We start from the raw sequence: 27,599 nt of genomic DNA, 5'->3' as shown, positions 1-27,599 counted from the left end.
CACTATCCCACAACTTTTGTGGTTTGTCCACATGGCTTTTGGCATACTGCAGTCGACTCTTCTTATTCTTTGGAGACAGCAAGGGGGTACGCCTGGGAGTTCTGGCACGGAGGCCTTCATTACGCAGTGTGCGTCTTATTGTCTGGGCTGAAACTTCTGTACCCACATCTGACAAATCTTTTCTCAGTTCCTCAGCAGTCACACGGGGACTTCTCTCCACTCTACGCTTCAGGTAGCGCACAGCAGTCGAAGTCAGCATCTTCTTTCTGCCACGACCAGGTAGCGTTTCAACAGTGCCCTTTGCCTTGAATTTGCGAATGATGCTTCCTAAGGTGTCTCTTGGTATGTTTAACATCTTTGCAATCTTCTTATAGCCATTGCCCTTCCTGTGAAGAGAAATCACCTCTTCTCTTGTCTTCCTGGACCATTCTCTTGCCTTCACCATGTTTGTAACCACACCAGTAAATGTCTAGAAGGAGCTGAGTATCACAGTCATTTTAAAGCTGCCTAATTGGTGCTTATTATGCTTGATTGCTGCTCGGTGACATCCACAGGTGTTTTCAATACCTGATGGAAAGCACCTGTATGAACCTCTGTTCTTCAGAGTGGTAGTCTTTAAGGGGTTGAATAATTGTGGCAATGAAGAAACCACATAAGAACCATTTACTACTGTATTACATAAACAATTGATGTCATTTTAGTTGCATTTGGGTAGTTACAACGTCCTTGTAGGATTTGATTCTGAATACAATTCCAAATGTACACTATAGTCCCTAAACCCCTTTACAGCATTGGGGGTTGAATAATTTTGGTCACAACTGTACATCCCGTACAGTGAAGCAGATATACTGACAGATCTGCAGGAGACCTGCATGGCACCAGCGATCTACTGATCACTGGTGCAATGCTTTACAGGCTCCTGCAGACATTAATAAATGCACATTTTTTTTACCTGCAAAAAAAATGTGCATTTATTATTTTTGTGAAAATGGTGACCTTACTGTTTAACTATATTCATCAGAAGGAATTTGTGGATAGTGTATATATATATATATATATATATATATATACATATATATACACACACACACACACACACATACATACACATATATATATATATATATACATACATACACACATACACACACACATATATATATATATATATATATATATATATATATATATATATATACACACATACATATACACACATACACACATACATACTCTTTCTGACCAGATGCAAAGTAATTTTCATATAGGAAAGCTTTGTGGTTTTCTAGTTTCCGTATTTGCTCAAAAAAGGTGAATATTTCCCTCTGTATTTAGCCGACTTTGGAGAGGATTTTGTTTGTTTGCACTGACATAACAGACTGTTATACATGCTATGTTCCTGGTATCTATTGGAGGTCATCCTGGATTGTGCTCATAAGCACGTCTTCACATCCCAGCAACACCACGTGTTATGCAGGTCATCTCATATATGCAAAGATGGAGTAATTAGTATCTTATCAATGTAATTTAGTTACCTGTGTGGATAACTGTTGACTGAACGTGAGGAAAAGCTGTCTTAAAGGGTCATGTGATGACTGCACTAATGCAAGTCAACTCACATACAGTATGCAGAGTAATTTGTGTCTCAGCAATGTGATTTAGTAACCTGTGTGAATATTCACGAAAAAAAAGAAAAAAGAAAAAGAACCGCTTAGGGATGCACCAATACTGATACTGAGAATTTTCATGAGTATTCGTACTCAGGAAAATACTACCGATATCTTAACCGGTACTTTGCCGTGCGATTTGTGTTAAGGGACATATATACATTTTTTTAAAAACTGTCCAGTTTTCGGCCAAGTGCATCCTGAAATTTCGGTTTTGGCACCAGAATTTACATTTCTGTGCACCACTATGCAAAATTATTGTACACAGCAGGTAAGTACGATATGTTTTTCTTTTGTTTTTTCAATCGGAACCTTTAGTACCACTTTAAGAAGTGGACTACATGTATAATCATAGGAAATGTGGAGACATAATGAGCTTTTACTCACCTGCATATGCTAGTCTTACAATAGTGGCTTCATCCTGAGCAAGATGGGCTATGCCAGGTAAGATGTACTCTGGGTAAATATTGATATCATTCCTAGGCACCTCCTTTACCAAGGCTAATACTTTGGTCAGTGTCCTCACAGCCTCGGCTTTTACCCTGGGAACAGAGTCATTACTAAAGTGAAGCAGATATGGAGTAATGCGATCCAGTAGAATCTCAACACTTAAACGTGGAGCAAGGTGGAGAATAAGTTCTAGGGCAGCCAGTTTAGAGTCACAGTACTTTAGTGTCTGCAAACAGGAGGTAATTACTGAGACCAAGATAAGGAGGCCATTTTCTTTGGTCTCCCCCTCTGCTTTTTCACTCTGGTCATCTCCACACAAGTTATGGACGATATTATCCAAATCCTTACGGATAACCAGGATGCGTTCATCAGCAGAGTTAAAGGTTTCTTTCGCAAACTGGGCCATGTATGGCTGCAGAAAGGAGTAGAATATCTCAGGGAATGCATTGCCCTTTTGTTGTTTGAGGTAATCTTCTGCTGCCAATCGCTTTTCAGGCTCACGGCGGATCATCTGTGTGACCTTTCAAAGACAATAAAAAAGGATACATTACTCTGTACAATTATATATAGTATACTACTGGGCAGGTTGACACTTTTGCTTGTATCTTTGCTCTAATTCTACAGAAAATACAGTGAAGAAAAAAAAAAAAAAAAGTCACCTGGATGTAATCTAGGACTAGGTCCAACAAAAACATTAGATTTTGTTGCACTGTGTAGGAGTGATTTGTCACATAATGTAAATGAAGCTGTTCAGTGACAGACTGGATGGTAGGTATCCTACTCGAAAACAACCATCTGCAATCTCACTGATCAGTGGTCTGTGCCAGGTCATCACTTCGTTTTCGACGCATACACTATGAGGATAAAGTGATCATCTCAAAAGAGGTTACTTAACGTTAGTGATTCCTTTAGGAATTAGTTTGCCTACCTAGATTGCAAGCTCTAACGAGCAGGGCCCTCTGTTTCCTCTTGTACCAAATTGTATTGTAACTGTCATGTCTACCTTTATATTGTAAAGCGCTGAGCAAACTATTGGCGCTATATAAATCCTGTATATTAATAATAAACTGTTGGAGTCAGGTTAAGAGACTTTGTAGAATGACACCAAGAGGCACCTCTGCTATAGCCAAATACTGGCTCTTCTGAATGGACAAATATACTAAGGTGAATAAGAGCTTCTACATCCCTGTGCTTTATACTTGTGAGCAGCTCTTTTTATTTTTAACCCCTTAGTAATGGAGGGTAAAAAAATCTTAATGCCTAGGACACAATTTTGCAATTTTGACATGTGTTAGCAAAACTGTACAAATCAACGCAGCTAGTTTGTGTATCCAGAAGGATTATACTTTGTTTTTTGAAGGACAAATTGGGCTTTCTTGGGTGGGTCGTAAATGGTTACAGATATATCCTAATTTTTTTTTTTAATCATCAAGGGAAAACTTTTTTTTTTTTTATTTAGCTATATATTTATTGCTATTGCCATAACTTACCAAAGATCAAGCCGAAATAAGTTCTGCTCCCAATGATTGCGGGGATACTACATTTGACGTTTGTACCCATAGTAGGGCCCAGAAACAATAGTGCACATTTGGCTTTTTTTATCCTACGTAAAACACGGATACTAATTAAAAAAAAAAAAAGTTTTTATATAAGAAAAAAATCCTACCAAAAAAAACCCCAACACTAAGTGCCTGTTCACATATATGCGGATTGGATGCGGTTTGAATCACATTAAATCCTCATGACATGTGAAATACCACTGCTTCCTATGGTGCCTGTTCACATATGTCCGGCGCAGATTCAGTGCGGTTTTAAAAAGAGTCATATCCAATTTCTGAGCAGTGCCTTCAGGGTCAGATTACAGGCTATTGACTTCTATGGGAACCATTTCTAAACTGCATATGTGTGAACAGGATAAGATCCTGAGGTAATCCTGTCCTGAACCTGACGTGAACCTGTGTACAGATACTGTATCAACTAGCTGTGAAACCTGAGCCTCAAACCGCAGCGCATGTGTGTGAATCAGCTCTAATCCTGATGGTGACCTAGATCAAACTTTGATCAAGCTACTTATTTCTTTATTTCAGGGTTTTTTTTTTTCCCCACACACGTTTGTTTACACCTTTCTCTCTTGGGAAAGAGAGAAAGATACAATGAATCTTTCTCTCCATTCAGAGGAGGAATAAAACACATTAGCAGGCTGCACAGTGACTGATTGCTGTGATAGCCTCTGATTGGTTATCACAGTGATCAGGTGACCAGGAACACTTAGTATGAGTCCCTGGACTCTCGGTGAAACGGCACACTGTGCCGCACACTCCCAGCATAAACACCGATACTCATTTAAGCGGTCTCACAGGAAAACCCACATCAGTGAGGACGGACACACTATATATAGCTGGCAGGAAGGGGTTAAATTGACAGAATTACTTTAGGGAAGCCAATAGTGTGAAAGACAATGGAGGCTGGTTGGCCACAGAGCTGAACAAAGCCGACCTGTTAAATAGTAAATTGAAAGCGATGACCTGACATCACTTCTGGTTTACTCAGACCTCAGTTTAAAAAAAAAAAAAAAAAAAAAAAGTTTATAACTAAAATTTCTAGCAAAAAAATACACAAAAACCTGATTACATGTAAATAATGAGAACCAAAAAAAACCTAGGCCTTAAGGGGCTATTCTCCAAAGTTCCTGATCTGCATGCTTGTTTTTGGTAAGTGATTCAGCCAGTCAACTTGTATGTTCAGAACAAGGTCAGAAATGGTAGCCTCCATATTTTTCTCATGATAGGTTAAGAGTTGGATATTTAGGAATAGTACAACAGATAAATTTTGGGGAGAGGTTAAGAGTCACTGATTTATTTTAGGGATTAGAGTGAAGGGTTCAGGAAGACAAAAGGGTAAAATGATGGGTGTGCTTAAAACCAAAGGGTTTCCAAAGTTCGGCTTTGTCTCCCTGAAGAAAACCAGTCTGCTGGTAAACAGCTGGTCCAAGTGCAGGACACCTTGAATGAGCAGTAGCAGAAGGGTAAGCATAGAGGATTGTAGCTTAGTTTAAAAAGTACAAAATTAAAGTGGTTCTAAGGGCTCAGGGTTTTTTACCTTCATGCATGAAGGTAAAAAACCTTCTGTGTACAGCAGCTGCCCCTAACAATTACCAGAGCCCCATCGCGATCCAGCGATGTGCACCGGAGCCTTGGCTTTCCATCCTCACTGGTTCCCGCTGCTGTCAATCATGGCCAGTGAGCCAATGAGAGGGGGAGGAGCTGAGCAGCGGCTCTGTATGTAAATGGACACGCAGAGCAGGGAGTCTGCTTGGGTGCCACCATAGCAAGCTGCTTGCTCTGGGGTCACTAGGTAGCTGAGAGGGGCTAGCGGGGGAGCCAAGAAGGGAGGACTGAGGCTGCAAAACCACTTCGCAGAGCAGGTAAGCATGACTTTTTTTAACCTCTTCCTGTCCGGTGCATGCTGATAAACGGCCGGATGGTAGAGCTGTCGATGTGGGAGGGACATTTCTAAACGTCTCCTCTCATCCATTGCCTGTGCGCACTCCCTGGGAGCGCGCAGCACCGCGATCTGTGCCCGCTGTCTCCACCAGACACAGCAGAACACAGATCGCTGTACGGGACCTCTGTTCACTACTTGTGAAATCTATGAATGATCACCATGTGACAAGCTGTGACCAATCACGTCTCACAGTATTTCTCAATGGCTGCAGGAATGCAGCCAGAGAGAAAGAGAAATGATTGCTTTTACAGCCTTTATGGGTGTAAAAGCAATCAGAGTTAAAAAAAAAAAAAAAAAAATAATAATTCTTTATCACCCCCCACAAGTAATACAGTGTCACTATGGTGGGACTGTACTGCTAGGGTGACAGTATGTAAAAAAAATACATAATATTAAAAAAAAGTGTAAATAACTTTTTTTTTTTTATAAACTAATTTGGGTTCTTTTTTTCCCTAACAGAAAGATAGCTAAATACATTTTGGCCAAGATTTATAAATAAAGATTATTTATCTGCAAAATTTTATAAGAAAAACGGTTTAAAAGATTTTTTGGTCTTTCATTTATATAGCAAAAAAATAAAAATCCCAGTGGTGAATAAGTACCACCAAAAGAAAGGTTTTATCGGTCTCAAAAAAATGCTAAAAATTTCATATGGGTACAGTGTTGCATGACCACGCAAATTAGCATTCAAAATGTGATAGCGCTGAAAGCTGAAAATTGGCTTGGACTGGAAAGGGGGTGAAAATGCCCGGACTTGAAGTGGTTAAATATTGCCTTTAATATATCACTTCAACATGACCCTGTGCTTTGCTCATACTAGTACATAGTTCCTTAGTATATACTCTTTTATTTCAGTACTTATTGGAGCTTACAAAAGGGATTCCTCTCTTCATTCCCAGCAGTTGAATAGACATGGGATGGGGCAGTCAAACCAGGCTGAGTGAGGGGAAAGAGGAGTATGTGATAAGAAGTTAAGAGAACCTGTTGCTTTGCTCTGCAAAACACGTGTTCTTTTTAATATTGTTTAAGCTTGCACTTTTAAGATACTATGAGGCAGATTTACTAAAACTGGACCACTCAATCTGGTGTAGCTGTGCATGGCAGCCAATCAGCTTGTTCCATTAACAACTTGACCTCCAGAGGATTTACCCCCCTTAATGACCAGGCCTCTTTTTGCTACTCGGCGCTGCACTAATTTAACTGATAATTGCGCGGTCATGCAATGCTGCACCCAAACAAAATTTACGTCCTTTTTTTCACACAAATAGAGCTTTCTTTCAGTGGTATTTGATCACCTGTGCGCTTTTTATTTTTCACGCTATAAACAAAAAAAGGCCAAAAATTTAGTCATAAATTTCTGCCAAAATGCATTCTGCGACATGTCTTTGCTACAAAAAACTCCAATACGTGTAAATTAATTGGTTTACGTGAAAGTTATAGCGTTTACAAATGGCGGGAAAGATACTGGGATTTTTAGGTTTTTTTTATACTAATAATGGCGGCGATCAGCGACTTATGGCGGGACTGTGGCGGACATTCTGACATTGGAGGGTACTGACTTGGGGTCACTGACATCCCCAGTGACACCAATACAGTGATCAGTGCAAAAAAAAACAAAACACTGACACTGTGCTAATAGCACTGGGGAGGAAGGGGTTAACTTTATTTTTCAGGGAAGGGTTCTGTGTGAGGGGGGAGTGTTTTACTAGGGGGCGTGTACTGGATGGGGACAGGCTGATCGGGAGAGAGAAACTCTTCTGTCCCGATCAGCTTATCCTCGAGCTGTCAGGGAAGTGACAGAAAGCACAGTGCTCTCTGTCACTGATTGCCGCCGATCGCCAGGAGATAGCCGGTAAGGACCGGCTGTGACCCGGCGACTGACATCTGCGGCTATGATTGGCGGGACAGGTAGGGCGGCGCGCCTCGCGCGCACCCTCTACCTGTTTACAAAAAACACACGTTTTAAACGTGGTTTTGCCTGCCCATGCCGCCCTGCCAACGTATTTATTCAATAGGAAACAACAATATAAACTGATTAGTAAGGACCCAGTCACACTATTGTGCTGCATTAAACGGTGTGTCATTAAAGCAACCTACTCGTACTTTATTTGAATAGGTTGCTTAAACACATCAAAACGTACTGAAACAATGTCAATTGGTCCGTACAGATTCCTTGCACCGGACTTACCAGATGTCTGATAGAGCCATCTTCAATCTTGCTCAACACTTGATCTGGTGAAAACTGTCCTTTTTTGTAAGCTAAAAGCTGTGACAAATCAAATAAGGGTACTCCTTCTGTGAACAGTTCTGCTATCACACACCCTGCCAAAAAAACACAAACACAATCTGTCAGTATACAAAAAGCACTGTATCTTATTGCTGTAATTCATGAACGTCACAGAAGCCCAAGTTTTTGAAGGTCTGTGTCAAAAGGCCAGACATTTTTATATGTGAAGTTATATCTTCAGCCTCATACGGCTGATTTTCATCTGCCTGTGGATCGTTCCATGTGAGGTCATGCTTATCCCTCTTGCATGTTGACATGGACTATTTGCACATTGCTAAAATTAGAACATTCATACTACATAGCTTCACTATTTTACCAGTGTGTTGCCTTTGTCTTTAATTGCCGTAAAGTGATACTAAACAGAAGTATTCATTGTCATAATTCATACGCATCATGCCAGTGTATTTTGTTTTGTTTTTTTAAATCCTCTCAGTACTTTATTCCTGCAGCACTGTTGTGTGGTCACATGCTCTTTTCCTGTTCTTTGGCATCTGCAGGGGAAGATCCTTGGGTGGGGGCTTCTATTACTCTGCTTAAGTATGTTCTCTACAATTAGCAGAGCGCATCTGCAGTATGACAGTAAACAGTTTCAGAAGAGCAATTCAGACTAAATTAGAAAAAAAAACCTTTGATTTTTATTACTGTAAAATCCAATTCTCCGAGTTAATCTGCAGGCACAGCTCTCCTATTCTTGACCATAGGATTCTACAGCCACCTACAGGAGGACACTAGGCAGAAAAAGAACATAACACCACCTATGGGCAGTCCTAGCTGGTATATAAACCCCCTCCCTGCTATAGACAAGCCAATTAGTCAAAAAAAAAAAAAAAAAAAAAAAAAAGGGGGGGGGGGATGAATGAGAAGAGGGCTTTCCTATGAGCTACCACAAAATTCAAATGAACAAAGCTGCTGCAAACCCTTATGTGTTCCCACACAAATCTAACAGTACTGTAAAAATGGTGCTGCTCACTTCACACAATCAATAAATCAGTAATATAATGTATATAATATAGTAATATAATGTATCAGTAATATAATGTGATCAAAAAAATAAACAAAATTTATAAATCAATAAACACCCACCAAAGGGTCTAACATACATATGATAATATATGTGAAGTCATCAATTTATGATTAGTAGAAATCAGATTACATAGGCATAAATCATCAGCTATCCCTAATGAAGTCATGTGGTACATGACGTAACTAGTAAGACAGAAGCCTGGTGAAGTCACTTCGGAAGCTGCTACCTTGGTACACCTTTATCCCTGTATATGGGTTCTGTGAGTAACCAGATCTCTGCTCACAGATAACTGAGTGATTAACAGTCTTTGATCACTCAGTTTTCAGTCTACGAGCCAGCAGGGAACCAATCCACCTAGGTAAGTTGGTTTCTAAAGAATGACACTTTTCTATTAATGACACTTTAAATGTATACCGCTATTGAGGTGTTGGAAAGTCTGGGAATGACAATGTTATCACAATATTTTAATAACAGCTGGATATTTTTAGGTTGTGGTTTACATTTAAGTTTATTGTACTGTGCAATTCAATAAAATTTGTTGCGATACCCTTCCCTTATAACATTTCCAGTTCTGTTTCATATGCTGCTTGGTTTGGGACAGTGGTATATACACGAGACATTTTATTAAACTTACAGGATCTTTGTGCAGGAAAGGGTCTTTTTTTTTGTATTTACACATACAGTACCTGCACCAGCCTTTCAAACTTTCCTGTCAGAGTCAAACGCCAGACCTTTCTGACAAGCGTGCTTCAACACTTTTATGCGGTATCTGTGTTTCTTCCTAAGCTCTGCCTCAAACCTTCCTTTGGCCCACCACGATAGGCAGCCTCACTGGGCAAAAGGAACGCACAGGAGGTAGGAAAATGTAGCAAAGCTTTGGCATGATCATAAAGTGCTGAATTTTAGCCTGCCAGAACAAACTGACATTTGGAAATGTTAGGAAAGTTTTGGAGACTACTACAGTAACATTCCTGCTCTTCACACCTTCAATGTTGCCCCCTCTTTTATTTTTTACGGTTATATAGATTGGCCTACTATTGTCTGTCCATCTCTGACTTTACACATATATCCAACAATAGAACCACCATATATGCAATGTGACAGTTTGTGCACGCTTCAATACAAGTACCTGACTCAAACCTCTCCTTCCAACCTCATGTCCAATCCCTATCAAAGTCATGCAGGCTCCACCTCCGCAACATCTCCAAGATACGTACGTTCCTCACCCCAGACGCTACTAAACAACTCGTACACTCCCTCATTATCTCACGCCTGGACTACTGCAACTCCCTTCTCACTGGCCTACCCAAACAAATGCTATCCCCACTCCAGTCTATCCTGAACTCAGCGGCTAGACTCATCCACCTCACCAACCGCTCCACATCTGCCACCCCCCTCTGCCAATCCCTTCACTGGCTCCCGATTGCCCAGCGCATTAAATTCAAACTACTAACTCTGACATACAAAGCCATTCACAACGCTGCCCCAAACTACCTAACCGACCCGATACCCAAATACCACCCTACCTGTGCCCTTCGCTCCTCACAGGACATCCTACTCTCCAGCTCCCTTGTCTCCTCCTCCCACGCTTGACTGCAGGACTTCTCCAGGACTTCCCCCATCCTCTGGAACTCCCTACCCCAATCCATCAGACTATCACCTACCCTCCTCACCTTCAGGCGCACCCTGAAAACCCACCTCTTCAGGGAAGCCTACCCCACCCTCACCTAACAACCGATCTCCTCCACTCCTCCTACCACTCCATCCCCCACAGCCACTTCCTCCTGTACCACTATTGCCTCCCTCCTAGATTGTAAGCTCGAAAGAGCAGGGCCCTCGAACTCCTCATGTATTGTATTGTATGGTCTCATGTTCTGTCCCCCTCGCTAATGTACAGGGCTGAGCAAACCCTTTGGCGCTATATAATTACTGTATGATAATAATAATAATACCTGCAGAGAAGATATCCATAGCTCGCTTAAGGTCTCCCCGAGTTCGTTGGTTGTTGTTTGTCAGGTCAACCAGAGGTGTAGAAGGGTCCTCTGTGGAAAAAGTACTTCCATCCACAAACCTCTCTGGGGCTATATAACAAGTTCTTCTACGGGAAGTATCAAAGAAGTAATTGAAATCTGCAGGGTTATCTTCTGGAAGATACGTTGGCTTGAAACTTGCAAAGTCTGTGAGAAGCACCCAGTTCCAACTGGTAACCATTACATTTTCTGTCTTGATATCTCCATGACACACACCAGATTTGTGTGCCTGGTCCACAGCCGTTAGGATCTGGAATGCAATCCATCGCTTCTCAATGTTGTTTAGAAAAGGCCGGGTGCTTATACGGTCATACAGGTTGTCTCTAACATATTGTCTAAAAAGTAGAGCAGCTTTCTCATTCAGGGTAAACTTCTGAAAAGGAAGGCAGTTCTGGGACGAACAAAGACGAATTTTTAACTCCTCAAGTTCCTGCTTATAATTGGTGAGTGGAAGAGATGGGTCTTGGATAGCAAATACTTTGACCACGACCAAACCCTCACGGTGCTTGGCCCGAGCAACCTTAAAGAACCGTGTACTTCCCAGGCTCTTGTCATACTCAAAATCATGGATATCTGAAAAATAGCTATCCACAGACAAGATCTGAGATGGGGCAATTCCTGCTAACTGGTTGCCCATGATGCATTCACTTTTCTCATCTGTAACCTGGTGAATTTACAAGGCAACTGAAATACAAAAAAAAAAAAAAAAAAAAAAAAAAAAAAAGAAGAAGAAAGATAAAATCAGTTTTAAAAAATGGAATTATAAGAGATTTAAAATTTTAAACAAGAACATAAAACAGTAAAGCAAGAACTACTTAAAGCAAATTTCTGTAACATGTGCCATTCAAAATGTACAGCGGGTAAAATAACTAATGAACACGCCACCATTTTTCCAGGTAAATATATTTGTAAAAGGGAAGCACAGAAATTTCAGCGGCCGAAACATATCAGCCGATAATAGCCCTATCGGCATTTTGCTGTTATAGGTGCCAATAGGGGGCTGTATTTACTGCAGATGTTGGGGGGGGCATTGGAGAAAGGCAGGAGAGGAGCAGTGTATACAGTGAGCTACCTCTAAATGTCACTGCTGTCTTTTTAAATGTAATTACCGGCTTCCCCCCCCCCCCCCTTCAGTATAGCTCCAAGAATGAGCTGTCATTCTCCACTCCACTAAAGGAAACCTAGGGGCGGGGTCACTGGGTGACCCCACCCTTTAGTGGAGGGGAGAATGACAGCTCATTCTCGGAGCTATAGTGAAGAAAAAAATCCTTAGTTAGACTTACCAGTGACTATTTCTAGGAGCCTTTCAGGACAGCACCTGGAAAGAGCACAGCTCCACCCATAACACAGGAAACAACGTAACTTAAAAGTTCGCCTCTTTCACCATGCCCTCAGTTATAGCAGAATAACCTCTGACAGGAGAAGGAGAAAAGAAGAAAGAAGAAGTATAAAATGTGGAAAAACTGGACCACGCAGCTGCATTGCAAATCTGTTCTGGAGATGCACCAGCCTTTTCACCCCAAGAGGCCGCCACTGATCTTGTAGAGTGTGCTGCAACCCCCTCCGGAGGAACTTTTTCTAATGCCCCATAGGCTTCTTTGATGGCCTGTGAGCCATCTGCTTAGAGTACTCTTGGAGGATTTCTCCCCTTTGCAGTTTCCCGTAAAGAGTATAAACAAGGAGTTAGACTTTCTGAACCCCTTGGACACTTCCAAAAATCTCAGACGACATCTCCTCACGTCTAGCGTATGAAATGCCTCTTCCCCTGGATTAGCTGGAGCTGTACAGAAGGTAGCCAATACCATTTCCTGCATACAATGAAAGGACGAGGAGATTTTTGGAAGAAAACCCGGATTCATTCTGAGGGCCACTCAGTCCAGAAAAAAAAAAAAAAAAAAAGGGGTTCGGAAATTGACAGCACATGAATCTCACTTATACTTCGAACTGATGTAATGGCAGTCAGAAAAATGGTTTTTAGAACTAAAATTTCACACTGACAAAATCCCATTTCAGAAAAAATAACTGAAACTGGATTGGTTCTGGCCAAAGCTTACAAAGAAAAAAAAAAAAAAAAAACACACCCACACTAAATTAGCACCTCCTGGGATAACCTTTTCTCCAGTAATGCAGGTAAAGCTGCTACTTGAGATTTAAGGGTGCTTGCAGCTAGGCCCTTCATTCTTTTATGGAGAAATTCCAGGACTGACATGACTGTTCACCTGGAAACCCTTCTCTGAACACCAGGAGTTATACCTTCTCCATACTTTCAGATATATCGCTCTAGTCACTTCTTTCCTGCTTGAGCGTAAGGTGGCAATAAGCTTATCCAATAGCAAATTCTTCTAAGGAGTTCTTAAAGAACCACGCTGTTAGGTTGAACCGCTCCACTTCTGGATGTAGCACTAGCCCTTGGACTAGCAAATCTTTTCTGATCGGCAGCTTCCAGGGGGGTCTGGAGGATAGATTCCAATAGCATCAAGAACCAAGGCCAGTAGGGTGCTATCAGGATTAGATTTGTGATTCCCAGTTTGAACTTTTGAAGCTCTAGAGGAATGAACTGAAATGGGGGGGGGGGGGGGGGGGAAATGAAACACGTAGGACAAAGGGTAATTCCAGGGATGAGCTAGCACGTCCAGGCCCGCTATAGTATTGTCCCATAGGACCTGAATGTACTGCCCTTTCGCCGACTGCTGAAAGGAAAGAAGACTCAGCTGGATGGCTTTCAATTACCTCCAGTTTGAGGACTTCCTGGCCTTCGCTTTGGACCACGGGCCTTGTGCCTGACTGATCTCCGGAGTGGGCTCCCCACCCCCATGCACTTGCGGCTGTTGTAAAGTGTTCGGCCTTTGGAAAGGACCATGGCAGGCCCCTCCCTAAATTGGTTGGATCTCGCCACCAAGAAGCCCTCTTCACCTTTGGAGCAAGTCTTATAGGAGTGTCCAGAGGATCTTGATATGTCCACTTTCTCAGAATGTCAACCTGGAGGGGGCAGTAATGGAATCTGGCCCACTGAACTGCTGAGATGGCAGCGTTAAGCAGTCCCAGAATGGACATGGCCACTCTGACTGACACCAGCAGGTTGCACTGAAACTGCCTCAGGGCAGACTGGATCCTTTCTATTTTCTCCTCCGGAAAAAATATCCTCTGTTGAACGGAATCTATGACATATCCCAGGAACCTTATTCTCTGGGCCAGAATCAAGTTGGACTTTCCCAGATTTAACAGCCATACCAAGCTTCTCAGATGAGCTAGAGTTGTCTGAAGATCTAACAGCACCTGCGTCCTGGTTTCTGCAAACACGAGTAGGCCGTCTAAGTATGGCATCACCGAAATTCCTGTCAACCTCAGAGGCTCTAGTGCTTCTGCCATGACCTTGGTGAACAAGCTTGGAGAAGATGAGAGGCCGAAGGGTAGTGCCCTGAACTGCAGGTGCCAGATGGACGATCCCAGATTGACCGCCAGTTGAAGGAACTTGAGAAGACTATGCTATCGGAATATGAAAGTAAGCATCCCGCAGATTGATAGTCGCCATAAAGCAACCCAGGAACTGCAATTTCCTCACTGAAAAAAAATTGCATCCATGCAGAAGTGCTTGTACCAAAATAGATTTGTTCAGCAACTTCAGATTCAAGATTATATGGAACTTCCCTGAAGGCTTTTGGACTAAGAAGAAGATATGCAAGTCAAACCTCCGGCCTTCTTGTTCCCTTGGCACCTGAATGAGGACCTCCTGCTGCATCAGTTCCTTCAAAAGGGATGTCATTGCTGAGGCCATCTCCTGACTCCTTGAGAGACTGGTCACAAAATCTGATTGGTGGGGTCGAAAGGCACTTGATGTTTTTTTTCCCAGTGAGGAGAAGGCCCGAAGCCTCCCTCTCACCAGAAGAGATGTAATTGGCTCTTGGACAACCGCTTTGGGGGTCTTAAGAGTACCCCCCCCCTTTACCCCTGTTTCTCTGGAAACTCCCATTTCTTTTCTGAGTCTGTTCCTCATTTCTTTGGGTTTGTGAAAAGGACGAAAATGCTTTATGACCGATTGCTTGTTATTTTTCAACGGGAAAGCCTTTTTCTTATCCGCCGTTCTATCCAGCACCGATTACAGATCTGCGCCAAAGAGCAGGTCCCCAAAACGGGGGATTCCGCATAACTCCACCTTAGAAGCAGTGTCTTCCAACCAGGCCTTGAGCCAGATGGCTCTCCTTGCCAAGTTGACCAATGCCAAAGACCTGGTTGTCATTCTGATAGATTCTGCAAAAGCGTCAACCATATACTTTACGGCTTTTAGAAAGACCGGGAATGACTACAAAAGCTCCCTCCTGGAGGTCCCTGCCTTGACATGATCCCTCAGCTGTTCTAACCAGTACGCCACATTTCTCGCCACTACCGTGGAGGTTATAGCCGACTTGAGGTTGATCAGGGAAGAGTCCCACGCTTTAAGGAGTGAGTCTGCCCTCTTATCCATTGCATCCTTCAGAATGCCCATATCCTCAAAAGCCAAGCCAGTGTACCTTGAAACTTGAGAGAAAAGGCTGCATCCAACATCGGTTTCTTATTCCACACCAAGGACTCATCTTCCTCGAAGGGAAACCTTCTTAGGGATTTGGTAAAGAAAGGGCCCCTTTCTGGATCCTTCCATTCTCTCTTTACTGAGTCTGATAATACCTGATGGACTGGGAAGACTGTTTAGGACACTAGCTCGCTCTTCCTCTGAGTCACCGATTTCCTTCTGGCCTGAAAAGGATTGCCGTGGACTAGACAAGGTGCTCTGCTGCAAAGCTGGGTGAAGCATCCACAGTTTATCCAAAAAGGATCAGAACGACCCCAGAATCTTCAACAACTCCTTCATGACAAATGCAAACATGTCACTGCATTGCTGAAAAGATTCTTCTTTTACTAAATCTGCCACACATGCTTTACTTTTTGGCCATGAATCTCTCAGGTTATTCCTACAAGATGGACACTTCCTTTTAACTGACGTGATCCCCTTTGTCTTGACCGTGGCCTTGTTTTGAAATATAGGAAAAGGGGCAGGACAACAGGAAAAATCCACGTCAGGCTCCTGTCCAGCCGGAACCTCCTCAGCCCAACCTCCTAACCCGCTGTGCAAAGGGGAGAGGGAAGACTTAGTCCACAATACCCCCAAGTCATCCCCCTGAGCCGTGGAACAGAGCGGAGTCACCTCTGTGCCACAGCACCAGGCTTCCCAGGGAAGGCAATAAAAAAACAAAAAAAGGAGCCCCACAATAAGGATAGAATGCACCACTGTAACCCCCCCCCCCCGCTACTTGGGCTAGGCTGGTGCATGATGCGCCTGCTCCTGCCACCGCTGCTGGACCCTCTGTCTCCTCTATCCTGCAGAGAACACAGTTTGCCAAGACCTGTGGTCCTTTAACGTTCCCACCAGTGTCTGCTGGTGCCCTGGAAGCATCTGCCAACCTGCCTCCTCCAATTGCATTCCAGTGGCTGGAACCAATGAAGCCACACCCCTGCCAGAAGTCCAGCCCACCAGCATGGCATCCCCCACCGGCCGCACCTGCCAGGACCTTGGGAAATTTCCCGAAGGCTTCACATGGCCTGGAACTCCGGGAGACTCTCTCCCTGCGAAGGGAAAGAAAGCAGCAGGACTGCCTAGCTGGTCATTGCTCTCCTGAGCAGAAAAGGGGAGAGAAGGTGTCGGAACCCCTCCCCTCCTCAACCGGAGGAAGGAGCTAAGCTGGTCCTCAAGATTCCCCGCTGCAGAGAGCGCAGCCCCCTCATAACCTACGTTCCTGCAGCGCTTCCACCATGAGGAAACACCATAACTGAAGGCATGGAAGAGGCGGACTTTTAAGTTGCGGTGTTTCCTGTATTATGGGTGGAGCTACGATCTCTCTCCAGGTGCTGTCCTGAAAGGCGAGGAGAGAACATAAAGCCAGTAATTGGATTTAAAAACAATGCCGTTCTTTAAATAGTGGAGTCACTGGGCAATGTCACTTGGTGACCCCGCCACTTTTCTTTAGCAGAGGAGAGAAGGACAGCTCATTCTCAGAGCTATAGTGAAGGGAAAAAAAAAATCTGGTAATAAAAATTGAAAAACCAGCTATTTTTAAATCCAATTACCAGCTTTTTTTTTTTTTTTACTTCGCTATAGCTCAGAGTCATTGTCCCCTCCGCTAAAGGAAACTAAGGGGGGGGTCACCCAGTGACATTACCCAGTGACCCTGCCCCATAGCTTCCTTTGGTGGAGGGGAGAAGGACAGCTCATTCTTGGAGCTATAGTGAAGGGGAAAAAAAAGCTGTTAATTACATTTAAAAACTGGCAGTGACATATAGGGGCAGCCAGTGAGGGAGCCGGAGTGTATACACTGCTCCATCACTATATACACTGCTCCTCTCCTGCCCTCTCCTTGCACACACTACCCCCCCTCCCCCTACAAACAGGACCTGTCACTCATATGCTATCACATAGGGAACTATTGGTCCTCCATGTGATAGCAATAAAATCATACGTTACAAAAAATAAAAATACACCAAAAAAAACCCCACACACAACATTTGAGCCCACACACACACTTCAGTTTTTGGCCACATGCAATTTTCGGTATCAGTCTCGGCACCAGAATTTTCATTTTGGTGCACCACTAATTTCTAAAGGTTCTATTGACAAGAAATTTTCACCACATGTTGGTAACAATCCATATATACAAAGAAACCAGAACAAATCAGCTGTGTGTAATGAAATGGAATGACACAGGGAAAAAGTATTGAACACATTGAGAGGGAGGTGCAAAAAAAAAAAAAAAGTAAATTAATATCAGCCGGTTCAGTCTCAACTGATGGCCTATAAAAAGGTGACTCATTACCAAGGTGTCAAAAAACATCTTATGATGGGTAAAAGCAAAGAGCTCTCTCAAGACCTTCGTAACCTTTATTGTTGCAAAACATACTGATGGCATTGGTTACAGAAGGATTTCTAAACTTCTGGATGTTGCAGTGAGCACTGTTGGGGCCATAATTCGGAAGTGGAAAGAACATCATTTCACTATAAACTGGCCATGACCAGGTGCTCCTTACAAGATTTACGACAGAGGAGTGAAAAGAATTATCAGAAGAGTTGTACAAAAGCCAAGGACCACTTGTGGAGAGTTTCAAAAAGACCTGGAATTAGCAGGTACAATTGTTTCAAAGAAAACAAGTAATGCACTCAACCGCCATGGCCTGTATGCACGCTCACCACAAAAGACTCTGTTGCTGAAGAAAAATCATGTTGAAGCTTGTTTAAAGTTTGCTGCACAACATTTAGACAAACCAATGAAAGACTGGGAGAATATAGTCTGGTCAGATGAGACCAAAATGTAACTCTTTGGATGCCATAATACACACCATGTTTGGAGGTCAAATGGCACTGCACATCACCCCAAAAACAACAAACAATGAAGTTTGGAGGTGGGAACATCATGGTGTGGGGCTGTTTTTCAGCATACGGTACTGGCAAACTTCATGTCGTTAAAGGAAGGATGAATGGAAAAATGTACAGAGATTCTTGATAAAAAAATCGGATGCCACCTAGCAAGTTGGTGAAGATACAACAAGGGTGGACATTTCAGCAAGACAATGATCCCAAATACAAAGCCAAGGAAACGCAATTGGTTTCAAAGAAATAAAATAAAAGGTGCTAGATTGGCCCAGCCAATCACCTGACCTATGGAAAGAACTAAAGCTTAGACTTCATAGAAGAGGCCACGGAACCTTCAAGATTTGAAGACTGTATGTGTGGAAGAATGGGACAAAAATAACACCTGAGCAATGCATGCGACTAGTTTCTCCATACAGGAGGCGTCTTAAAGCGGTTATTACCAACAAAGGATTTTGTACAAAGAATTTAAAGTTTAGTTAGCGTGTTCAATACTTTTTCCCTGTGTCATTCCATTTTAGTACACATAACTAAATTTCTGAACGTATTTGTTTTGATTTCGTTGTATGTATGGATTGTCACTGATATGTGGTGAAAATATGTCAATAGCACCTTTAGAAATATATTTACTGAGAAAAATGGTGACATGTTCAATACTTATTTTATCTGCTGTATATCTGCACACAAGAGCACACTATAGGTGTTAAGTAGTCCTAAAAGAAATTCCTTAGGTTTTGCGGTTGGCTTTCAAAAGATAAGGGAATTACAAGTATGCAAGTGATGACCATTTAGAAATGGAAGGAAACAAAACATCACAGGCAATAGGAGTACAAGAACATTCCAACAAAGTTCAGAAGTCAAATGCAGAAAACATACAATATATATACTACGTCGCTGAACTCTATAAAATGAGAACAGTTACTTTGACTAGGATCTGTGCTTATTTTTTTGCATTATAGCTTCTCACTTGTCCCAGGCAGTGCACTGTCTCCACCAAATCCTCCTGCCTTTTGCTGAGCGAAGAGTATGTTAGGAGATTCCCCATAGCAGTCTGTGAGGAATCTTCTGACATTCACAAACTAGAGCTCAGACAGCATGTTGCAGGAAAAAAAGGAATGCTAAAGTACAGAATATTTAGGATAGTCATTTCATTATCACAACATATCTTTTCACTTGTGGACACAACCACCAGAGAATCCCTGTGTAAAAACAACTGCAAACACAGTGAATAGATAGCTAGATAGGCACTGCTCAGTTCATTAAAACTGCCCCCTGGAGTCTTTTTGAAAAAGAACATTTGTGGGAGGCTTGCTCTTCTTGGTCCTTCAAAGAGGAGGTCAGCAGGAGGAACCTGTGAGAGCTGCAGGACACCAAGAAGATCAATTACTATAGAAGTGTCAGTTTCCCAGCAGACTTCATTTTAATGAAGGGAACGGTTCTCGGAAGCTTGGTGGCAAGAGAGGTATTTACCCTCTTCTTTTACAGATATAGCTTGCCCGGAAAAATTCAGTGTAGTGTCAGCTAAGGATCGCTTAAAATGTAACTTTAGTCAGAAAATCAAGTCCCGCTAGATCACTTCAGGCTGGCCCCTTTTGCAGGCATAGCTATGTAAAATGTTCATATAAGCGTCTGTACCGTTAATAATCCAGTAATATACTGTCTCACCCTGCTCTGCACGCGCAGTTGCTGTTTTTAGGCACTGTATCAAAAATGTAGAGGCCAATCTGCTGACAGCCTAAAGCTTTAATGCTGCTCAGGGGGCTCTGGGCTTCAGCAAAATGGCAGCCTCCAGCAAGAAGAATTGGGAGCAATGCTTGAGGCAATTTACAGCACACACTAATTTTGGTAACATAGTTCTTCATGTGGAATGTATGTTCCTTTCTAAAGAACATTCTTTATAAAGTCGTTACGGGTAAGGTTCCATTTTAAAGGCAGCATGAAGAGTGCCTATTACTTCTGAGCTGTGATAAAAGCAAGCAGTGTGCAGGTGATCCCTGCCTGGTTCACATCTAGGATTAAAGATTAACACCTGAGAAAAAAAATAATAAAAACTTGAGTAGCAACGTAGCCCAACAACTACACATATTCTCCTTCCCAATGTGTTCAGCTGCTGAGAGAAAAAAAGATGAAACCCTGTGTAAGCTCCAAATTGGCAACTTGGAGCTTACCCACTTTGCAACTGTCTTATGTTTTTGAACAGCGAAGTGGTGGACTGTTATTTACCTAGTGTTGTTTATAAATGGCATTGGAGAAAGCATCCTTGGGCAGCTGTTATTGACTGAACTGAGTCGTCATTGGGCAGCTCGTTAAACAACGTACTGAGCTGATCTGAGTGGCTCTGTACACTGTTTACATTGTTGATCCCTCCCCTTCCTTCTAAATTGGAGAAAAGGCAGGAAATAACAGTAATTTACAATTGGGGATTTAATGAATTCTGCGTATCAGCTATACATTTTAATGTATCTACTGCACCATTACCAAGCTTCATATTTTAACCCACTCAATACCATCATGTTTCTTCATTTCCCAAAAAGTTGTGGTTTATAATAATAATAATAATAGCCTTGGGTGTCTACTTTTCCAAAAGGGTGTGTGAGGCTAATTTACTGCAGATATGGCACTAAATGGGTTTAATTACCACCTTAACCAGCCTCAGAACCTGTATAAATTAATATGCGGTTGGGTTTAGAGGGATGAGGTGGGTGGCATATAGTAAATTATATGGAGGAGCACTGCACCCTCCATATGGATCTGTCCATGTCCACTCTGTATAAACTAAGCAGACACGGACCTGTCATCTGCCCACTCTGATCAGCTCACAGATCACCCAGTGATCATAATGGAAGCCATCCAGGTGAAAGGACCCTAAGGGACCATTAACACCAGGTGAATTGGGCTGCACAGGGCAACATTGCCCAGCACAGCCCCAATGCAAAGACATGTCAAATTACTTTGTTTGCGATGAAGTCGGTTCACACCCCTGCCTTATGGTGCTGAATACAATACTTTCTTTTATTACAGGTACTTATACAGTGCCAATTTACACAGCGCTTTGCACACACACATTATAATTTATTGTACATTCACATCAGTCCCTAACCCTCAAGGAGCGTACAATCTAAAGTCCCTAACTTACATTCATACATACACATACTAGGGCCGATTTAGATAGGATCCAATTAACCGACCAGCATGTTTTGGAGTGTAGGAGAAAACCGGAGTACCCGGAGGAAACCCACTCAAGCACAAGGAGAACATACAAACTCCAGGCAGGTGGTGCCTTGGTTGGGACTTGAACCAGCAACCCCAGTACTACCAGGCGGAATTGCTAACCATTCAGCCACTGTGCTGCCTATGCTGTGACGCAAACTGCGGGTTTGCAACATCACTGCACTGAATGAAATGGCACTTGCGACATTTCAAAAAAGTTCTAACGTTTAAAAAAAAAAAAAGAAAAAAAAAAACCCCATTGTGATGTACCAGAACCGGCGTATCAGCACTGTTCCTCCCAGCGCACACCAGCGGCCATGCATCTAACGCAGCTGCTGGTGTGAACAAGTCCTAGGTCATGGACTCAGCTCAGTTCTGCCTTCACTGTCTGAGTACACAGACAACAAGGTGAAATGGAGAGCTGTAAGGCAGCCTTCATATAACAGATCATCCAATGTGTTCTTATGACATGAATCAGGGGAAGGGTGACCCCCCAGCTATGTATTTCTATAACCTGCTCCAGAGGAGGTGACCCCAGCACACTGCTAACAGAGGGGCACAGCTATCCCAGCATTGGCATTTCTCAGGCTGTCACGTGACCTGTGTTGTGCTTTCCGTCCGGCTCTGTCATGGACAATACACACGTCTCTCTGAGGCTGGGGAGCGCACTGAGGGCTTTACTGAGCAGGACAGTGGAAACCAGTACCGCCATACCTTAGACGCCGCTCCACATCCGGCTTTTATATCCCGTTATACCGGGTGACGTTCCTCTACTCCGGAAGCGCTTAGAAAATTTAGGCTAAATCGTCAGTATCCGCCCCGCTAGGCGTGAGTCTCCACCCATTTCCTGATTCACGGCCAATAGGCGCGCGACGAGGAAGAAACCAATAGCAGCGTGCCTCTGAATCGCAGATTATCAGCTGGTCTGGTCGTTTGAGCTGCTGGGGGCTGAACGTGATTGGTTGTTGTGTTAGGACCGGGCTGTGATTGGTTGTTGTGTGCTGAGAGGCTGTTGAAAGTACCACTCTCTATATAAGTACATTGTGAACTATGGAGTGATTATACGTCTTCTGCTGAGAGGAAATTATCACTGCACTCGTGTGTAGGTTGTCACCTCATCCCTTTAAAACCGAACACATTAATGACACAGGTTCTGTGGCTGATTAAAGTGGTCATTAAACTCACTTGGTGCCTTATCTGCATTAAATCTGCCCCAGAACCTGTGTAAGTAATATGTGTTACTAAGCCCACAACAGTAAAATCAGTCTGTATATGCAGTAAAGCATGCTTGTTATACTCACTGTAGAAACTAAGAGGTTAATCCTCGGCATTGTGTAAAAAGGCTGTTTCATCCTGACTTCTCTGCCCCTCTTCTTGTTTAAATGTCCACCTGATAAGACAGACTGAACCCATAGCCACATACACATGCTCAGTTTAGTGTGTATTGCTAGACAGGTTTTTTTTTTTTCCTGGGAGAGTGCATATGATCAGGGCCAATCAGCACTGTCCAGACAGAGGTCAGGGATTTTGCATCCTCCTGGAGAAAAATTAAAGCTCCTACATGCTTTAACCAGTGCACGGCTGAATACTGATAGAAGTCACAAGACTGTTCTAACTGCTGATGAGAAAAGGTATTTAGCAGTTTATATTTACTAAAATAATTGCACTTCCATGTTTGTGTACTGTGGGAGACCAGATATAGTGAATGCAGAGTCCTGGGTTTAGTAACACTTTAACCACTTGCCGACTACAGATAGCCGAATGACAGCTTCACTGTGGCCGGCCAGTTCTGGGAGAATGTCATATGACCTCATCCTAGAATGCACTCTCCTGAGCGCCTCCGGGGCACGCACCCGGCAATCTCCATGATCGCTGTGTCCTACGGACACAGCTGATCACATGATATGATAAAAGGCCAATCACAGCGACCTTTTACCACGTGATCAGCCTTGTCCAATGACACACTGATCACCAGGAAATGCAATTGCTGGTTATCAGCTGCACTTTCCTCACGGAAAGTACTGCCGAGAACCGGCAGTTGTCAGAGGAGGGATCGGCACCGATCATCAGGGCACTGATGATCAGTGCCCTGATGATCAGTGCCCAGCAGTGCCACCCACCAGTGCTGCCCACCAGTGCACAGCAGTGCCACCCACCTGTGCCCAGCAGTGCCTCCCACTTGTGCCCAGCAGTGCCACCCACCAGTGCCCATCAGTGCAGCCCAGCAGTGCCGCCCAACAGTGCCACCCATCAGTGCAAAGCAGTGCCTCCAGTCAGTGCCCAGCAGTGCCGCCAGTTAGTGCCGCCTATCAGTGCCCATCATCAGTGCTGCCTATCAGTGCTGCCTATCAGTGCCCATCAGTGCAGCCTATCAGTGCTGCCTATCAGTGCCCATCAGTGCCGCCTATCCGTGCCACCTCATCAGTGCTGCCTATCAGTGCCCATCAGTGCTGCCTATCAGTGCAGCCTCCTCAATGTACATCAGTGAAGGAGAAAAATTACCTGTTTGCAAAATTTTATAATAGAAACAAAGAAAAGCACTGCCAAACGTGACCCATTCCAGTATATGGGACCGCGCTGCAAACACACGTGATGTGCGTAGTTGCAGCGTGGTGGTCTTTCATTGCTTAAACCAAGCATTCAGGAAGCGATATATCACTAGGGCTGCCACCTCATCTCTTTAAACCCGAACACATTAATTACACAGGTTCTGTGGCTGATTAAGTTGGTAATTAAACTTACTTAGTGCCTTATCTGCATTAAATGAACCTCATAACCTGTGTAATTAATATGTGTTCAGGTTTAAAGGGATGAGGTGGCAACCCTAGCTATCACCCCTGAGCCACATGTCCACAGCCTCTGAAGGCCTCATGCATATAGGGCGTCTGTTTAGTCTAGGGTTGCCAACTCATTCCTTTAAACCTGAACACATTAATTACACAGGTTCTGAGGATAATTTAATGCAGATAAGGCACTAAGTACAGGGCATACAGGGCGTCTGTTTAGCCTTGGGTTTGCCACCTCATCCCTTTAAAACCAGACACATTAATTACACAGGTTTTGTGGCTGATTACGGTGGTAATTAAACCCACGTAGTGCCTTATCTGAATTAATTTAGCCTCAGAATCCTTGTATTTAACCTTCCTAGTGGTACTACTTAAAATCACCAACGACCTGCTAACCGCCAAAGCTAATGGCCATTACTCTGTTCTCCTGCTCCTTGACCTCTCCGGGGCCTTCGACACAATCGACCACCCTCTCCTCCTTATTAAACTGCACTCCCTTGACATCAGGGGCGCTGCTCTTTCCTGGTTCTCCTCCTACCTATCCCAACGCTCCTTCAGCGTCACCTATAGCACTGCCACCTCCCCCTCTCTCCCCCTCTCTGTTGGAATCCCTCAAGGCTCTGTCCTCGGACCCTCCTCTTCTCCATCTACACCTCCTCCCTTGCAAACTAATACACTCCCACGGCTTCAATTACCACCTCTATGCCGACGACACACAAATTTACCTCTCCACCCCCAACCTCACCCCCTCACTCTCCGCCTGCATCGCCCACCTCCTGAACGACATATCAGACTGGATGTCGCTCCATTTTCTCAAATTAAACCTGTCCAAAACCGAGCTCCTGGTCTTCCCCCCAGCCCGCGCCCCCCCCCCCATCCTCTCCATCACTACTAACAACTCCACCATCAATCCCACCCCACACGCCAAAGTCCTGGGTGTCACCCTGGACTCAAACCTTTCCTTCCAACCTCACGTCCAACTACTATCAAGGTCATGCAGGTTCCACCTCCGCAACATCTCCAAGATACGTACATTCCTCACCCCAGACACTACTAAACAACTCGTACACTCCACTCCCTCATTATCTCACGCCTGGACTACTGCAACTCCCTTCTCACTGGCCTACCCAAACAAACGCTATCCCCACTCCAGTCTATCCTGAACTCAGCGGCGAGACTCATCCACCTCACCAACCGCTCCACATCCGCCACTCCCCTCTACCAATCCCTTCAATGGCTCCCGATTGCCCAGCGCATCAAATTCAAACTGCTAACTCTGACCTACAAAGCCATTCACAACGCCGCCCCAAACTACCTAACCGACCTGATACTCAAATACCACCCTACCCGTGCCCTTCGCTCCTCACAGGACCTCCTACTCTCTAGCTCCCTGGTCTCCTCCTCCCACGCCTGATTACAGGACTTCTCTAAGACTTCCCCCATCCTCTGGAACTCTCTACCCCAATCCATCAGACTGTCACCTACCCTCCTCACCTCCAGGCGCACCCTGAAACCCCACCTCTTCAGGGAAGCCTACCCTCCCTCACCTAACAACTGACCTCCTCCACTCCTCCCACCACTCCATCCCCCACAGCCATTTCCTCCTGTACCACTTTCCCCTCCCTCCTAGATTGTAAGCTCGAAAGAGCAGGGCCCTCAAACCCCTCGTGTATTGTATTGTACTGTCTTGTCTCATGCTCTGTCCCCCTTGCTATTGTACAGCGCTGAGCAAACCCTTTTGCGCTATATAAATACTGTATAGTAATAATAATAATCCCGAATGTGGCCCGGGGTTCATTTTCATTACCAAAAGCGGTAACCCCGAGCCACATTCGGGATTACACTTTAGTGTAATTTGTCCTGCAATCCCCCGATGTCCTCCCGCTGTGTCCTCCGACCGTGTGCTCCGGCCGATGCCGGCATCCGTCTTCCGGGTTCCCTTCCTTGCGAGCATCGCGATGCAGGGGGGCAGAACCGGCGGGAGATTCAAAAAAGTAAAAACATGACATACACACAATACATTGTAATCTGTTAGGAATACATTACTGTATCAAACCATTTCACATACATTTTGTCCCGAGGGCTTTGTCCAGTGCCCTGCCTGCACTTTTACCGTTCTTTCTGCCTGGAAACTTGAGAACATCCAAAAAGCGTCAAAAGCGGTTTTAGACCAGCTAGAGAACAGCGATAGTAAATTAGAATCACTTGCAGAATTAAGCGATAATGATTCGTGGGGAAATTCGTCATCAGACACTGAAAGTGACGACAGCAACGATTCTGCGACTGAACTTAGTGATGTGCAAACTTGGTGCTCTATTTCAAATTTCAGTGTTTTTGGTTTGATAACATTATTGAATTTAATTTATTATTGTTATATTATTATTTTTTTAAATTATTTATAATTATTTATTATATTCTAATTTATGATTTCGTGTTTCAAACTTTATCATACCAGGGATGTTTACTAGACTCTTGTTTGGACAGATTTAAGTGAGTTATTCCTAAGAACTACAGGCCTACAAAATAAAACAACACATTTTCATACAAAACAATGTACCGCTTTGACATTCAAAAATATTGACATAATTAGACCAACAGGGAGGTTACTATGTTTTCAGTTTTAAAGGGATGAGGTGGCAACCCTAGACATCACCACTGAGCCACATGTCCACAGCCTCTGAAGGCCTCATGCATATAGGGTGTCTGTTTAGTCTAGGGTTGCCAACTCATCCCTTTAAACCTGAACACATTAATTACACAGGTTCTGAGGATAATTTAATGCAGATAAGGCACTAAGTGAGTTTAATTACCACCTTAATCACCCACAGAACCTGTGTAATTAATATGTGTTCGGTTTTAAAGGGATGAGGGACAAGTTTCGCCCCTCTGAACGCCAGAGCCCCTGGCAGGGGAAAAGCTGGTTAAAAATCTCACCTAAAGCCATGTATTACAACGTGTCTAGACTAGGGTTGCCACCTCATCCCTTTAGCCACTTTCACCCTCTTCCTGCCCAGGCCAATTTTTAGCTTTCAGCACTGTCACACTTTGAATGACAATTGTGCGGTCATGCAACACTATACCCAAATTAAATTTTTAGAATTTTTTTTATACAGATAGAGCTTTAATTAGGTGGTATTTAATCACCACTGGGATTTTTATTTTTTGCGAAACAAATACAATGAAACAAGACATATATTCAGAGAGGTCATTTTAATACAAGTCACCTGATACCTTACACCCCTAGATTA

At 43.6% G+C, this 27,599-nt stretch overlaps 1 protein-coding gene across 3 annotated transcripts in view; it reads right to left on the bottom strand.

Annotated features, from left to right (window-relative positions):
• Positions 1-22,427, bottom strand: part of PIK3R4 (phosphoinositide-3-kinase regulatory subunit 4) — an 81,253-nt gene extending 58,826 nt beyond the window's left edge. For 2 of the 3 annotated variants that reach the window (XM_089652060.1, XM_089652062.1), the window contains exons 1-4: positions 22,280-22,427; positions 10,885-11,646; positions 7,810-7,943; positions 2,055-2,637 (exon numbers count right to left, since the gene is read on the bottom strand). In XM_089652060.1, coding sequence (XP_089508186.1) covers positions 2,055-2,637; positions 7,810-7,943; positions 10,885-11,599 — 1,432 coding nt within the window. In that variant the 5' untranslated portion in view covers positions 11,600-11,646; positions 22,280-22,427. Of the gene's footprint in view, positions 1-2,054; positions 2,638-7,809; positions 7,944-10,884; positions 11,647-22,165; positions 22,187-22,279 lie in introns of those variants that run through there. The other variant, XM_089652061.1, reaches the window with a different exon arrangement.
• Positions 22,428-27,599: the final 5,172 nt, after the last annotated feature.

The sequence above is a fragment of the Staurois parvus genome, unplaced genomic scaffold (assembly GCF_062004578.1).
Source record: "Staurois parvus isolate SC_StPar_1 unplaced genomic scaffold, SC_StPar_1.0 ptg000670l, whole genome shotgun sequence".
Taxonomy (NCBI): domain Eukaryota; kingdom Metazoa; phylum Chordata; class Amphibia; order Anura; family Ranidae; genus Staurois; species Staurois parvus.
This window is presented reverse-complemented; position numbering and strand designations above follow the sequence as displayed.